The sequence below is a fragment of the Pongo pygmaeus genome, chromosome 19 (assembly GCF_028885625.2).
Source record: "Pongo pygmaeus isolate AG05252 chromosome 19, NHGRI_mPonPyg2-v2.0_pri, whole genome shotgun sequence".
Lineage (NCBI taxonomy): Eukaryota > Metazoa > Chordata > Mammalia > Primates > Hominidae > Pongo > Pongo pygmaeus.
The window spans coordinates 80,494,362-80,511,884 of NC_072392.2; the positions used below are offsets into that span (position 1 = coordinate 80,494,362).

Here is a 17,523-nt window from a genome sequence, read left to right on the forward strand (position 1 = left end):
TCAAACTCCCGATCTCAGGTGATCCACCCACCTCAGCCTCCCAAAGTGCTGGGATTACAGGCATGAGCCAACGCTCCTGGCCCATTTATGAGTTTTAACAGTTACTCCACTCATTAGGTCTTGGTATGCCTTTGTTTTTTATCAGCTGTTAGGGATGGTAATGTATAAACAAAGACAATTTTCTTTCATATTGTTGAATACTTAGATAGTTCTTAATATTGTCAACTATATTTGTCATTTCTGTTTTTTGAAGGAGAAAAACTTAGTGTGAAAAATCTAAAAAATATTCTCGAAGGCCTTGGAATAGAATTCACGCCTAAAGAATACTTGGAACTGGTACAAAATCTGCAAATTGATGGTGAGCACTTTAAATACTACTGGATCTTTTGAAGAAGTTTAGCCCCATGTACTTAAGACAACCTAACAAAAACAAAAAAAGATACCTATTAGATATTCTAGTTTAAAAAATAAAAATGGCGGCCAGGCTCGGTGGCTCACGCCTTTACTCCCAGCACTTTGGGAGGCCGAGGTGAGCAGATCACAAGGTCGGGAAATCGAGACCATCCTGGCTAACACGGTGAAACCCCCTATCTCTACTAAAAATACAAAAAATTAGCCAGGCGTGGTGGCACGCGCCTGTAGTCCCAGCTACTCGGGAGGCTGAGGCAGGAGAATGGCATGAACCTGAGAGGAGGAGCTTGCAGTGAGCAGAGATTGTGCCACTGCACTCCAGCCGGGGCAACAGAGCAAGACTCCGTCTCAAAAGAATAATAATAATAAAATAAAAAATAAATTTAAAAAATGGCTGTGTAAGAAATTTTAGCATGACCTTGTTCTTTGGAAAATATAATTAAGTTCTGTCTTTGAGAGTCAGCAACTCTATTTTCTTGAAATCTTGCCATTGGATATAAAAATTTTTGTTATTATTTTTGGTTCCATCTTGACAACTAAAAGTTGAGCTGAGAAATGTAAGAAAAAATATGAAAATGGAAGGAATAGGAAAGTAGAAGAAAGAAGGAATAGTCATAGTAGAAAAGTAAAAGACATGTTCATATTCCTTTAAAGCTGTTTGCCACTATTAAATGATTAAATAATTACTTTAAGTCAGACATAGCACTCTGAGAGTTTTCTCCATTCTGTGGTTTCAAACTCATGGGACAGCAAAAATCAAAATTATTCCTAAAGCAAATCATTTAGAAATATTTTTATGAAATGATACCTTTTTACCAGTTTTCTAAGTCTCTGTATCACTTTATCTGTGCCGTGAATTTTGCCTTTTCCTGCAGATGATGGAACTATATCTGAAAATAGATTGCTAGATGGTGTGAAATCATTCAACGGTAAGAAGCATGAGGAGAATCCACCTGCCTCAAATTTGTATTACTGTGCCTGGTTGTTCTCTTATAGGTCTTACCATCTCTCATAATAATTAATTCTGTATTTACTCTGCTGTTTTTAAATATAGCTGCATTTTCCAAATAGTCTTTCATTTTGCTGCCAAGTTTGGCTTTTGCCCAGTTTAGCTGAAAAGCAGATTTAAATCTGGTTCTACATAGAAAATGTGAAGTGAAGTATTGGCAGTTGTTCAGGGCATTTCAGTAACTAAAAGAACTAAACTGGGCATTTAGGCCCTTCCTACCAGAAAGATGTTTTCACTTTGTCTCCACAATAGTAATTCATCGGAGAATCAATCTGTAATTTGTAGGGTTTTCAAGATCAGGCAAGAGGTTACAATTCTAATCCCATCTTGTCCACCTTTATGCACTTGAACATTTGGGTCATTGATATTTTTGCTGATAGCTATAGTGCATGGGGATTAATTAAAATTTTCTTGTTCAAAAGGTCATTAAATGTCCCTCATATTCTTGATTCTTTCCTTAGGTGGAAGGGTTGATGTTAGTAACCTGGAAAACGTTTTGGAAAACATGAAAATCATACTTCCAGATAAGGAACTTAAAGATTTGTCACAAAACCTACCAGTTGATGGTGAGCAACACAGACAGTATTAGACCTTTTGAGGAAATTTTATTTATAGGCTTAATGAGAATTCCTGAGGCTAGATCTGTTTGGGTGCTAATATGACTTTTATAACTTAGAGAAGAACTCAGTCCTAACATAAGAACACATTTTAATTTAGTGTATTTTCACTAATTTCAGGGTACATGGTATATGTCTTAGAGTGAGTTATAAATAAGTCTATAGTTGAGAGAAGCTAGACAGCTTATTAACCACAGAGAAGGGTCATTAATTTCACATTAATTACATAATTTTAGTAACTTTTTTATTTTTTATTTTTGTGAGTACATAGTATAATAGCATTTGAAGGTCCTTTCATCCAGCTATACATTTCTCTATACCCTTGTGATGTACCAACTTCTTGATCCCTTCTTCCTGTGTTTTGGCACTGGCTCACATTATTCCTTCCTTGGTCTCATCTCCTCTACTTTAGAAATCGTAACCAGCAATATTTTACCTTCTTTTTTAACCTTCCAGTTCTCTTATTCCCAAGAAATGTACCTCATCTTCATCAAAAATACCAGTTCCTGGGTTTCTCCATCTCCTTTCAATATACAAACTGTTTTCTAACTTCTTTCATTGTCAAACTACTCTCTCTGTCATTCCTGCTGTATAAAACCCCCAAATTTTGATCAACCCAGTCATTCAGATCTCCACTTCTATTGTGGACCTTGATAAAGAAAATAATATAAATTTGCAGGTTACTGCATCCCCAAATTCATTTTCTGCTAGATAATAGAAAGACCTAAGAACATTTTAACTCTATTTTTCGCCTTCCCCTTCCCCATATTAGTTTTCTTTATGTCATTCATGCTATCTTGTTTTGTTTTAATTCAGCAAACCTGTATCAGTAGTAATGTTTTATAAAGTCACCATTTATTCAGATTTACCCAAATGTTTACCTGTTTTTTGCCCTTCATTTTTTCTTGTACTTCAGGCCTTCCCTTTGGGGTCACTTTTCTTCTGCCTAAAATAATTTCCTTTATTTAGGATCTGCTAGTGACAAATACTCCTTTTTTCTTTCTGGTCTAAAAATATATTTGTTTTGCTCTTGTTTTTGACAGATATTTTCTCTGGACCTAGCAGTCTAGGTAGACAGTTATTTTCTTTTAGCACATTTTAGATATCATTCCCCTATCTTCTGCTTTCTCATATTGCTGATGAGAAGTGATGAAAAGTCAACTGTGAATCTATTTATTTTTCCTGAGAGAGTAATCTTTTTGTTGTTGTTGTTGTTGCTGCTGCTGCTGCTGCTTTTAAGATATTTGTCTTTGGTTTTGAAGTTTCACTATGGAAGATAGTATTTGTTTTTATTTATCCTCCTTGGGATTCACTGGGCTTTTTGAGTCTGACAATTGTTGTCTTTCATCAGATCTGAAAAATTATTAGCCATCATCTCTTCCATTATTGTCTTTATTCCATGGGTTTGTTTCTTCTGTAACTCTGATTAAATGTAAGGTAAACCTTATAGCTGTGTCCTCCGTGGCCCTTAACATCTCTTCACTATTTTCCATATTGTTTTCTTTCTGTGCTCCATGGGAGTTTTATGTAATACATTGTTCTATATATAATTAGAGTCCCCAAAGTGCAAATCTGCTAACTAAATGAATGGAAAATGTGTTATGGAAACTACCCCAAAAGAAGAATGGGATTGCATAATAATAAATAACATAACCTTTTGGCCAGGCACAGTGGCTCATGCCTGTAATCCCACCACTTTGGGAGGTCAAGGCAGGCAGATCACCTGAGGCCAGGAGATCGAGACCAGCCTGGCCAACATGGCAAAACCCCATTTCTGCTAAAAATATAAAAATTAGCCAGGTGTTGTGGTACAAGCTTATAATCCCAGCTACTTAGGTGGTTAAGGCACAAGAATTGCTTGAGCCAGGGAGGCGGAGGTTGCAGTGAGCCAAGATCGCACCACTGCACTCCAGCCTGCGTAACAGAGTGAGACTCTGTCTGGAAAAAAATAAAAAATAAAAATAACCTTTAATGGCAAGAAAATACCAAAATACCAATAATGTGCCTAGTTTCTAGTTTTCTTCTCACCCCAAAATATACTGCATCTGCAACTTTGAAAAAATACGATGATTTGAGAACTACTTGTGCCATTGTAATATGTTCCAATCCACCATTTAATTTAAAGTATTTAATACTGCTATGTGTAAAGTCTTATGCTAGTTGCTGGGTTAGGATGTCTGGATGGGATACAGAATAAGTAGATACATTCTCTTTATTTAAAAGCACTTTTATTTTATTTATTTTTATTTTGAGTATGTAATGAACATATCTTTGAGTATATAATGAACATATTTACTAGAAAATAAGTACAACAGGGGGATGTTGGTATGGGGCAGTGTTCAGTGGGGAAATAGTTTAAGGTTCCAAATGGAAATGTTTTCATATTGTTCCTAGGACTTGATAGTAGACAGTGTAAAGAGACCATGCCCAAGGGGGTAGATGTTCCACGGTGTATAAAGTTTGAGATCTTAAAAGAGAGAAGGAGAGAATAATTGATGAAATTAATAGTTAACATTTTTGTAGAGTAATTTTCCCTATTTTATGTTTATCTATGTATGTTATTAGGCTATAATTCAAAACAAATCATAAAGAAAATGATTCCTTTGCTCTGACAATCTTTTTGAATCAGCACACAATTATGTCTGTCTGCATTTTTGGATTGTTTTTTAGCTTCTGGGATGACTGATCTACATAAACTACTAAAAGAAGTAAATAAATTAACAGGTGAGCAAAACATTTTGTGAAAAGATATAAAACCAAAATGCAAATACTTCACTTTCGCATATGTATTTAAAATTGTATTTTCTTATTCTATCATTGATTTATTAACTTCTGCTTTTTTAATGATTAAATTTTGGGTTTAATAATGAAGATTTCACTGAATTATTTATGTTTTAGCTACAACTTTTTGGTGCTGCACGTCTATAACCAGTCTTATACTCTGAAACCTCGGTTTTGTGATGCATTTCACTGTGATTAAATAGGCAACACATGTGTTCATTCATGCATTCAAAATGCTTACTAAGCACCTACTGTAACCCAGTAAATGTTAAGGTAAAACTTTGACAGGTATACAAATAATGTAGTCAGTGAGACTCATCTATCTCATAATTCAGGCAAAGCAAATGTAACACAGATTTCACCTGATGGTAATATGATTCAGATTACATAAAAGCTTATACATATTTAGATCACTGAGCATCTTGTACATCCCCTTACTATGAGCTGGGTTAAGTTCTCTAAGTCATTAAGAGAATTATAAATAAGGATCTTATTTAGATTTTAAGAAATAATTTCCATTTCCAGTGCTCTTCATCTGAAAGCTGTAGATAATACTATACAAGCATAAACACTTTTCATCATTTTGAGTCAGTAGGCAATTCTCACCCGTCCCTCCATTCCCATCTTTTACAAGGAGGAAAAATTCAAGCCAAGGACATACAAAAAGTACTGGGAGACATGGGGATAGTTCTCACAAAAAGAGAACTCTGGAACCTGATGGAAATGTTGCCAATTACTGGTAGGTATTTTATGCACTACTATGATATATATTTCTGTGCTAGTATGGACTTAAATGTGAGAATATCATTAAAATGGGCCCCTCTGATTTCCTATAAAAAGACAAAAAGATGCCGGGTGTGGTGGTAATCCCAGCACTTTGGGAGGCCAAGGCGGGCAGATCACCTGAGGCCGGGAGTTTGAGACCAGCCTGGCCAACATGGTGAAACCCCATCCCTACTAAAAAATACAAAAATTAGCCAGGCATGGTGGCGCACTTCTGTAATCCCAGCTACTCAGGAGGCTGAGGCAGGAGAATTGCTTGAACCACAGAGGCGGAGGTTGCAGTGAGCCGAGATCGCACCACTGCACTCCAGCCTGCATGATGCAGTGAGACTCCATCTCAAAAAAAAAAAAAAGACAAAAAGACAAAAAGATGAACCTCTGGTTGTAAATATATTATGCATTTGACATTTAAATGTTTAGTTTTGAGGGGCTGTCATATCTTCAAACCTGAGTCCTGCCATTAAGAGTAACATTACCCTGAGATTAAATAAAGCTTAAGGAGGCCAAAGAGAAAAGAAGGCTGAATTAGCTAATAGCAGAGAGAAGGAAAAGGGAAAACTCAGAGTGGGGAAAAGGTACATCTGTTTCAGTGTAGAAGAATTAATGGACTGTCCACATTAAGAATTTTATCCTCATCTTATTTTTGGACTTAGTTATGAAGAGGTGTGGCTGTAGGAAATGTAGGAATGCAAATTAAGCATTTTTAATTCTGCATTTAAAAATTGGGGCTGGGTATGGTGGCTCACACCTGTAATCTCAGCACTTTGGGAGGCCAAGGTGGGCGGATCACCTGAGGTCAGGAGTTCGAGACCAGCCTGGCCAACATGGCGAAACCCTATCTCTACTAAAAATACAAAAATTAGCTGGGCATGGTGACGCATGCCTATAATCCCAGCTACTCAGGAGGCTGAGGTGGGAGAATCGCTTGAACCTGGGAGGCAGAGGTTGTAGTGAGCTGAGATTGCGCCACTGCACTCTAGCCTGGGCAACAGAGTGAGATTCCATCTCAAAAACAAAAATTATGTTCTTTCTACTCTTTTTTTGACTGTCTCTGTAATTTTTTCTTTAATCTTAACTGTGCCTTATTTTACAGATGATGGAAAGATATATAAAAATATATTGCTTGATAATATAAAATCATTTCCTGGTAAGTAAAAAACCCAATAAGGCAAGTAAAACTATGACTTGTAAGCTTTACCTTAACTATTAAAAGACCTTATCATTAGATAATAATTAATTATCTATTTTATTGTCACATTAGCCTATAGGTCTTAGATACAACTTTTAATGTGATAATTTATACTTTGAAAAAGTTTTCAATTCTGTTTGCTATCCAGAGCTCTAATTCTTATCTAACATAATTCATCAAGTTCATTTTAAAAAAATACATATGTAATTTATAATATATAAAAGTAGTACATATAATTAGTATATAATAAAATTATATATTATGTAATATATAATTTTCTTCTAAATACACCTTTTTTGCAAAGTATAGAAAGCATCCCCTGAAACAAGAGTGGCAAAACATATATTCCTGGCTTCCATAGTAAGGCTTTATGTAGCCCTGAACAGTTTTTTAAAAAAATTATTACTGTGCAATGGATTTGTTCTATTTGATTGTTATTGGTGAGTGAATATAACCAGTATTTTTCTTAGCTATCAGTTCCTATTTTTTATCACTTCCTTCTTTCCTAAGGTGGGAAGTGCAGTGTCTCTAAAATTGGTACTATCCTGGAAAACATGGGTTATGAGCTGGAAGATGAGGAAATTCAATACCTGCAGAACCACCTGCCAACTACTGGTGAGCATGTCATTGTACCTTCAAGGAAACTCTGAGATCCTCTAATAAAATTTCAAAATGTATTCGTATAAAAAAATCTATTATCTCAGATTAGAATGTTTAAATCGGATATCAGTAATCTGCTAAACAGTGAGTCCTGCCTTCAAGGCTAAACTCTGATGCCATTGAGGAAATTGACAGACCTAAGAATAGACAAAGGAATGAAACAAAGGAACACTTCAAAGGAAGACAAAGTCAGGGAAGATATTTACAAATCAATCAGGAAAAAAGGGAATCCCTTAAGTCACCATAAAGGCTAACTAGACTAAAGGAAGGAACATATTGTGACAGAAAAGACAACATGCCTAACCATCCTGGCTTTAAGATAACTAATAAATCCCTAACAGAAAATTAGTGCCAGACATGTATGGAGCTGGAGGCCATTATCCTAAGCAAATTAATGCAGGAACAGAAAACCAAACACCACATGTTCTCATTTATAAGTGGGAGCTAAACACTGAGTGCACGTGGACACAAAGAAGAGAACAACAGACACTAGGGCCTACCTGAGGGTGGAGGTGGGGAGGAGGGTGAAGGTAAAAGAAACTGCCTATCCGGTACTATGCTTATTATCTGGATGACAAAATAATATGTACACCAGACCCCCACAACACAAAACTTAACTGTAGAATCAACCTGCACAGGTACCCTTGAAACTAAAATAAAAGTTTAAAAAAAAAAAAGAAAAGAAAAGAAGTGCTGGGTAGAGATTTCAAAAGTGTTCCTGCTTTCCTACAGAGTTTATACCATTCTGTCCTAATATTAAGCCTCAATATCAATATAAGCAATAGATTTGTTTATAGTTATGAGGATTATTTGAGCTAATGGAGTTTCATTTTTAAGATTAGGTTCTAAAGAGAGTTTATAAATTAAATACATTAAGAAAACCTGACTGTGTATAATTGCTACATATTCCTATCTAGTTTTCTAGAAGTTTAGTATAAAAATATCTATTCTGGCCAGGAGCAGTGGCTTATGCCTGTAATCCCAGCACTCTGGGAGGCCGAGGTGGGTGAATCACCTGAGGTCAGGAGTTCGAGACCAGCCTAACATGGTGAAACCCCGCCTCTACTAAGAATACAAAATTAACCAGGCATGGTGGTGCATGCCTGTAATCTCAGCTACTCTGGAGGCTGAGGCAGGAGAATCACTTGAACCTGGAAGGCTGAGGTTGTGGTGAGCCAAGATCGTGCCATTGCACTCCAGCCTGGGCAACAAGAGTGAAAACTCTGTCTCAAAAAAACATAAAAAGTAAAAACTAAAACTATCTATTCCTACATATAGTCAAGGCAAGGCTGAAAGAAAATATGACTTACTGGAAATAAAAGAGAGCAGGAAGTAGGTGTTTAACCTTTTACTGTAGTCTCCTAATTGAGCCCTGAAGCCAACAACAGAGTGAGTGTTATTAGGAATCTCAGACAGCATGGCTGGTATATTCTCCCCTTGTAGAATAGAATTAAACGCCAACAAGAGAGGAAAACATAAACCTGGACCAGGATTTCTTTTTTTTTTTTTTGAGACAAGAGTCTGTTCTGTTGCCCAGTCTAGAGGGCAGTGGCACGATCTTGGCTCACTGCAACCTCCACCTCCTGGTTCATGCAATTGCCTACCTCAGCCTCCCAGGTAGCTGGGATTACAGGCATGCACCACCATGCCTGGATAATTTTTTGTATCTTTAGTAGAGACGAGGTTATGCCGTGTTGCTCAGGCTGGGCTCGAACTCCTGAGCTCAGGCAATCCTCCCACCTCTGCCTCCCAAAGTGCTAGTATTACAGGCATGAGGCATCCTGACCAGCCAAGACTTCTTAAATCTTCAGAGCAGAAGAATGAATTCAGGAAGAATTATTAAATCTATAGAGATTCTTAAAACTATGGAAATTCTTAAATCTATGGAGCAGAAGAATGAATTCAAGAAGAAGAATCTAGCCTTTTGACCATCCACCAGGATGTCTCTTAAATTGATATCTTTTAAAGCAATAAATAATTTTTAAAGAGAAAAAATAAAGATTTTGGCTTAGGATTGACTTGGCGATGCAGGCTCTTTTTTGGTTCCATATGAACTTTAAAGTAGTTTTTTCCAATTCTGTGAAGAAAGTCATTGGTAGCTTGATGGGGATGGCATTGAATCTATAAATGACCTTGGGCAGTTTGGCCATTTTCACGATATTGATTCTTCCTACCCATGAGCATGGAATGTTCTTCCATTTGTTTGTATCCTCTTTTATTTCATTGAGCAGTGGTTTGTAGTTCTCCTTGAAGAGGTCCTTCACATCCCTTGTAAGTTGGATTCCTAGGTATTTTATTTTCTTTGAAGCAATTGTGAATGGGAGTTCACTCATGATTTGGCTCTCTGTTTGTCTGTTATTGGTGTATAAGAATGCTTGTGATTTTTGTACATTGATTTTGTATCCTGAGACTTTGCTGAAGTTGCTTATCAGCTTAAGGAGATTTTGGGCTGAGACAATGGGGTTTTCTAGATATACAATCATGTCGTCTGCAAACAGGGACAATTTGACTTCCTCTTTTCCTAATTAAATACCCTTTATTTCCTTCTCCTGCCTAATTGCTCTGGCCAGAACTTCCAACATTATGTTGAATAGGAGTGGTACGGGAGGGCATCCCTGTCTTGTGCCAGTTTTCAAAGGGAATGCTTCCAATTTTTGCCCATTCAGTATGATATTGGCTGTGGGTTTGTCACAGATAGCTCTTATTATTTTGAGATACGTCCCATCAATACCTAATTTATTGAGAGTTTTTAGCATGAAGGGTTGTTGAATTTTGTCAAAGGCCTTTCTTTTCTGCATCTATTGAGATAATCATGTGGTTTTTGTCTTTGGTTCTGTTTATATGCTGGATTACATTTATTGATTTGTGTATATTGAACCAGCCTTGCATCCCAGGGATGAAGCCCACTTGATCATGGTGGATGAGCTTTTTGATGTGCTGCTGGATTCGGTTTGCCAGTATTTTATTGAGGATTTTTGCATCAATGTTCGTCAAGGATATTGGTCTAAAATTCTCTTTTTTTCAAGTCAATCCTAAGCCGAAAGAACAAAGCTGGAGGCATCACACTACCTGACTTCAAACTATACTACAAGGCTACAGTAACCAAAACAGCATGGTACTGGTACCAAACAGAGATGTAGGTCAATGGAACAGAACAGAGGCCTCAGAAATAATGCCGCATATCTACAACTATCTGATCTTTGACAAACCTGAGAAAAACAAGCAATGGGAAAAGGATTCCCTATTTAATAAATGGTGCTGGGAAAACTGGATAGCCATATGTAGAAAGCTGAAACTGGATCCCTTCCTTACACCTTATACAAAAATCAATTCAAGATGGATTAAAGACTTAAATGTTAGACCTAAAACCATAAAAACCCTAGAAGAAAACCTAGGCATTACCATTCAGGACATAGGCATGGGCAAGGACTTCATGTCTAAAACACCAAAAGCAATGGCAACAAAAGCCAAAATTGACAAATGGGATCTAATTAAACTAAAGAGCTTCTGCACAGCAAAAGAAACTACCATCAGAGTGAACAGGCAACCTACAAAATGGGAGAAAATTTTCACAACCTAGTCATCTGACAAAGGGCTAATATCCAGAATCTACAATGAACTCAAACAAATTTGCAAGAAAAAAACAAACAACCCCATCAAAAAGTGGGCGAAGGACATGAGCAGACACTTCTCAAAAGAAGACATTTATGCAGCCAACAGACACATGAAAAAATGCTCACCATCACTGGCCATCAGAGAAATGCAAATCAAAACCACAATGAGATACCATCTCACACCAGTTAGAATGGCAATCATTAAAAAATCAGGAAACAACAGGTGCTGGAGAGGATGTAGAGAAGTAGGAACACTTTTACACTGTTGGTGGGACTGTAAACTAGTTCAACCATTGTGGAAGTCAGTTTGGCGATTCCTTGGGGATCTAGAACTAGAAATACCATTTGACCCAGCCATCCCATTACTGGTTATGTACCCAAAGGACTATAAATCATGCTGCTATAAAGACACATGCACACGTATGTTTATTGTGGCACTATTCACAATAGCAAAGACTTGGAACCAACCCAAATGTCCAACAACAATAGACTGGATTAAGAAAATGTGGCACATATACACCATGGAATACTATGCAGCCATAAAAAATGATGAGTTCATGTCCTTTGTAGGGACATGAATGAAATTGGAACTCATCATTCTCAGTAAACTATCGCAAGAACAAAAAACCAAACACCACATATTCTCACTCATAGATGGGAATTGAACAATGAGAACACATGGACACAGGAAGGGGAACATCACACTCTGGGGACTGTTGTGGGGTGGGGGGAGGGGGGAGGGATAGCATTGGGGGATATACCTAATGCTAGATGACGAGTTAGTGGGTGCAGCGCACCAGCATGGCACATGTATACATATGTAACTAACCTGCACATTGTGCACATGTACCCTAAAACTTAAAGTATAATAATAATAAAATAAATAAATAAAGATTTGTTTTTAAATATATGTATGACAGACATTGCTTAATAAAAGGCCAAGAACACTCCTTTCTCTGGTTTAAACTACTTAAAGCTATTTGCTGATGCCATAAGCAATTAAGACAAAGTTGAACTACTTCCTGAGGGATAGGATCATAGACTTGAGACAGACCCGAGGAAAGACCACACTTGGAGTCCATTCCAAGATGGCCAAATAGGAACAGCTCTGGTCTGCAGCTCCCAACGTGATCGACACAGAAGACGGGTGATTTCTGCATTTCCAACTGAGGTATCTGGTTCATCTCATTGGACTGGCTGGACAGTGGGTGCAGCCCACAGAGGGTGAGCCAAAGCAGGGCAGGGCGTCGCCTCACCTGGGAAGCCCAAGGGGTCAGGGCATTGCCCTTTCCTAGCCAAGGGAAGCTGTGACAGACTGTACCTGGAAAAATGGGATACTCCCACCCAAATACTGTGCTTTTTCCCACGGTCTTAGCAACTGGCAGACCGGGAGATTCTCTCCCATGCCTGGCTCTGCGGGTCCCATGCCCACAGAGCCTTGCTCACTGCTAGCGCAGCAGTCTGAAATCAACCTGCGAGGCTGCAACCTGGCCAGGGGAGGGGCACCCACCATTGCTGAGGCTTGAGTACGTAAACAAAGCGGCAAGGAACCTTGAACTGGGTGGAGCCCACCCACCACAGCTCAGCAAGCCTACTGCCTCTATAGACTCCATCTCTGTGGGCAAGGCATAGCTAAACAAAAGGCAGCAGAAACTTCTGCAGACCTAAATGTCCCTGTCTGACAGCTCTGAAGAGAGCGGTGGTTCTCCTAGCAAGGCATTTGAGATCTGAGAACAGACAGACTGCCTCCTCAAGAGGGTCCCTGACCCCTGTGTAGCCTAACTTGGAGACACCTCCCAGTAGGGGCCCCGACAGACACCTCATACAGGCAGGTGCCCCTCTGGGATAAAGCTTCCAAAGGAAGGATCAGGCAGCAATATTTGCTGTTCTGCAATATTTGCTGTTCTGCAGCCTCCGCTGGTGATACCCAGGCAAACAAGATCTGGAGTGGACCGCCAGCAAACTCCAACAGACCTGCAGCTGAGGGCCTGACTGTTAGAAGGAGAACTAACAAACAGAAAGGAATAGCATCAACATCAACAAAAAGGACATCCTCACCAAAACCCCATCTGTAGGTCACCAACATCAAAGACCAAAGGCAGATAAAACCACAAAGATGGGGAGAAACCAGAGCAGAAAAGCTGAAAATTCCAAAAACCAGAGTGCCTCTTCTCCTCCAAAGGCTTGCAGCTCCTTGCCAGCAATGGAAGAAAGCAGGATGGAGAATGACTTTGACGAGTTGACAGAAGTTGGCTTCAGAAAGTCGGTAATAACAAACTTCTCCAAGCTAAAGGAGCATGTTCTAACCCATGGCAAAGAAGCTAAAAACTTTGAAAAAAGGTTAGACAAATCGCTAACTAGAATAAACAGTGTAAGAAGACCTTAAATGACCTGATGGAGCTGAAAACCATGGCACGAGAACTTCGTGATGCATGCACAAGCTTCAATAGCCAATTCAATCAAGTGGAAGAACAGAGATCAGTGATTGAAGATCAAATTAATGAAATAAAGTGAGAAGACAACTTTAGAGAAAAAAAGAGTGAAAAGAAACAAAGTCTCCAAGAAATATTGGACTATGTGAAAAGACCAAATCTATGTTTTTGATTGGTGTACCTGAAAGTGACGAGGAGAATGGAACCAAGTTGGAAAACACTCTTCAGAGTATTATCTAGGAGAACTCCCCCAACCTAGCAAGGCAGGCCAACATTCAAATTCAGGAAATACAGAGAACACCACAAAGATACTCCTCGAGAAGAGCAACCCCAAGACACATAATTATCAGATCACCAAGGTGGAAATGAAGGAAAAAATGTTAAGGGCAGCCAGAGAGAAAGGTCAGGTTACCCACAAAGGGAACCCCATCACACTAACAGCGGATCTCTTGGCAGAAACCTTACAAGCCAGAAGAGAGTGGGGGCCAATATTCAACATTCTTAAAAGAATTTTCAACCCAGAATTTCATATCCAGCCAAACTAAGCTTCATAAGCAAAGGAGAAATAAAATCCTTTACAGACAGGCAAATGCTGAGAGATTTTGTCACCACCAGGCCTGCCTTACAAGAGCTCCTGAAGGAAGCACTAAACATGGAGAGGAACAACCAGTACCAGCCACTGCAAAAACATGCCAAATTATAAAGACCATCAATGCTATGAAGAAACTGCATCAATTAACGGGAAAAATAACCAGCGAACATCATACTGACAGGATCAAATTCACACATAGCAATATTAACCTTAAATGTAAATGGGCTAAATACCCCAATTAAAAGACACAGACTGGCAAATTGGATAAAGAGTCAAGACCCACTGGTGTGCTGTATTCAGGTGACCCATCTCACATGCAGAGACACACATAGGCTCAAAATAAAGGGATGGAGGAAGATCTACCAAGCAAATGGAAGCCAAAAAAAAAAGCAGGGGTTGCAGTCTTAGTCTCTGATAAAACAGACCTTAAACCAACAAAGATCAAAAGAGACAAAGAAAGCCATTACATAATGGTAAAGGGATCAATTCAACAAGAAGAGCTAACTATCCTGAATATATATGCACCCAATACAGGAGCACCCAGATTCATAAAGCAAGTCCTGAGAGACCTAAAAAGAGATTTAGACTCCCACACAATAATAATGGGAGACTTTAACACCTCACTGTCAACATTAGACAGATCAATGAGACAGAAGGTTAACAAGGATATCCAGGACTTAAACTCAGCTCTGCACCAAGCAGACCTAATAGACATCTACAGAACTCTCCACCCCAAATCAACAGAATATACATTCTTCTCAGCACTACATCACACTTATTCTAAAATTGACCGCATAATTTGAAGTAAAGCACTCCTCAGCAAATGTAAAAGAACAGAAATCACAACAAACTGTCTCTCAGACCACAGTGCAATCAAATTAGAACTCAGGATTAAGAAACTCATTCAAAACTGCACAACTACATGGAAACTGAACAACCTGCTCCTGAATGACTACTGAGTAAGTAACGAAATGAAGGCAGAAATAAAGATGTTCCTTGAAACCAATGAGAACAAGGATACAATGTACCAGGATCTCTGGGACACATTTAAAGCAGTGTGTAGAGGGAAATTTATAGCACTAAATGCCTACAAGAGAAAGCAGGAAAGATCTAAAATTGACACCCTAACATCACAATTAAAAAGCCACACTTTATTTATTTATTTATTTAGGCAGCCTCTGTTGCCCAGGCTGGAGTGCAGTGGCACAATCACAGCTCACTGCAGCCTTCACCTCCTGGGCTCAAGCAGTCCTCCCACCTCAGCCTCCCGAGTAGCTGGGGCTACAGACATGCACCACCACGCCCAGCTAATTTTTGTATTTTTTGTAGACATGGGTTTCTGTCATTTTGCCCAGGCTGGTCTCAAAACTCATGGGCTCAAGGGATCTGCCTGCCTCAGCCTCCTAAAGTGCTGGGATTACACGCATGACCCACTGCACCCAGCACACCCTTTAAAATACTTTAAATCATAGTCTTCTCCATTTCATACCTGATAATGGAGGAGATAAATTGCCAGCATTCACAAGCCACTGCAAGTGAATCTAGAGCAAACAGTTCCCTATTGATGAGTCCTATTCTGTATAGATTGGTGATCAGCTGGTATAGTTAAGTAACCTGCTGGTATCAGTATGCAGATTCCATGAAGCCTCAACCTATCCCTGACACTAAGAAAAATAATGTTTTGCCAGCTTGGCCTAAAAAGACCCAATCAAAAGAGAAAACCAAAGGTGGTTCTTAGTATTCTGGTCCTGTGATTGCAGGCAAAAGAAACTAAGTCTGGCCAATTTAAGCACAAAAGAAAATTTTTGCAAGGCCATGGAGTGGTTCACAGAATCAAAGAAATAGATGAAAAACCAGGATCAGAAAGGGCAAAATCAAGGCAGCATCAAAGATCCTAGGTAGCAGGAACTAATCAACAGTTTTGTCAGGGCAGTGAAGCAGAAATGAATCACCCTTGCATCATGCTTTTCAAGATTCAGAGTCTCAAGAGAGAGGCTATACCATCTTACTCTCTGAGCAATTTGTGGGCATGGCAATGAAAGTCCCTACCTTATCCTGGCCATTTGGTGGGTGACCAGAATACCAACAGCCACCTTTGGTTTTCTCTTTTGATTGGATCTTTTTAGGCCTTACCATTTGGTGGCCAGGATAAGGGAGGGACTTTAATTGCCCACAGATTGCTCCCAGAGGGTAAGACAGTATACCCTTCCAAAAAGGGAAAGTACTGTTACCAAATGAAGCAGGAATAGATGCTAGTTTGCCAATTGTAGCAGGGAGAACCTTTTTAATTGTGGGATCCCCAACTCTTATCCCCAGCTAAGGGATAATAATGTGAGCAAACATTTTAAAGCATGTTGTTTTGATCATATAAAAAGCCTAGTTTTTAAAATCCTATGAAAAAGAAATAGAAAATGCATCCTTCTCTCTGATAGCAACACAGTGACTTTCCTTAGTATTATAGTGTATTGTGTGGGTCTGAGATTGTGAATGATATGTTGAATTAAAAGCCAATTATCTAAGATCCTTACTGCACTATAAAAATGTATCACAGCTATCTCTCTTCTTTCTGATCCAAAGCACAGAGATTCAGAATTTTATGAATAGTCTTGCTTTATTTAATATGTCTTTTTACTAGAAATATTTGCTAATATAAATCAGGTCAGTCTTACCCACTTGAACACATATTTTGCAAGACTATTTGCACAAAATAATATTAATTTAATTAATAAGAACACAGAATTGTATACTAATTATGTAGGTAATATAGGAAACTGGCCAATCCTCTTTCTCTTGTTCTCATGCTGTCATATTCCTGGTAATATAAACTAATCACCTCGATTGAAATAGCCACAGACAATAATTATCAAGTATTAACTGCCTACTATATACCAAAAATAATAATTGGTACCTGACATATGTTAATAGTCCTTAAAATAACTCTGCAAAGTAGATTATCGTCCTAATTTATCTGATGTGGAAATTGAAGATCAGTCACAAAGGTTAATTGATTTGCCCGAGGCCATGTGGCCGCTAAATGGAAGAGTAAAGATGGGAACTCAGATCTATATAACTTCAAAGGTTTGCCCTTTCTACCAAATCGTACTGTCTCACATAAGAGAGGTAAGCAGAGCCACACAGACTATGATAGGAATGATTCTTTAAGGAAGTTGTGTGATGTGGCCCTTGAGATGAGAATTATCAACCAGTAAGTACACAAATTAAACGAGAGTCAGCAAAGATTGGAAATCTTTGTGGCCAGGGAGTCGGAAGCATGGAGAAAGGGCTGAGTAACAGTTGCATGTAGAAGTAGCCAGCTGTGATCTTTTAGGTAGGTAAATACACCAATATTATAGAATATATTTATTTTAAATCCTGTAATAATAAAGTGGTCAAACATAGGGTTATTCCTGGATTCTAAAGTGGGACAGGCCAAGT

General features: G+C 38.6%; 1 protein-coding gene across 1 annotated transcript in view; it reads left to right on the plus strand.

Annotated features, from left to right (window-relative positions):
- The window catches only part of LOC129017919 (EF-hand calcium-binding domain-containing protein 3), a 535,384-nt gene that overhangs the window by 377,775 nt on the left and 140,086 nt on the right, over positions 1-17,523 (plus strand). The window contains exons 74-80 of the mRNA XM_054458898.1: positions 254-358; positions 1,287-1,340; positions 1,882-1,986; positions 4,708-4,761; positions 5,453-5,557; positions 6,695-6,748; positions 7,301-7,405. Of these exons, the coding sequence (XP_054314873.1) occupies positions 254-358; positions 1,287-1,340; positions 1,882-1,986; positions 4,708-4,761; positions 5,453-5,557; positions 6,695-6,748; positions 7,301-7,405 (582 nt within the window). The remainder of the gene's footprint in view (positions 1-253; positions 359-1,286; positions 1,341-1,881; positions 1,987-4,707; positions 4,762-5,452; positions 5,558-6,694; positions 6,749-7,300; positions 7,406-17,523) is intronic.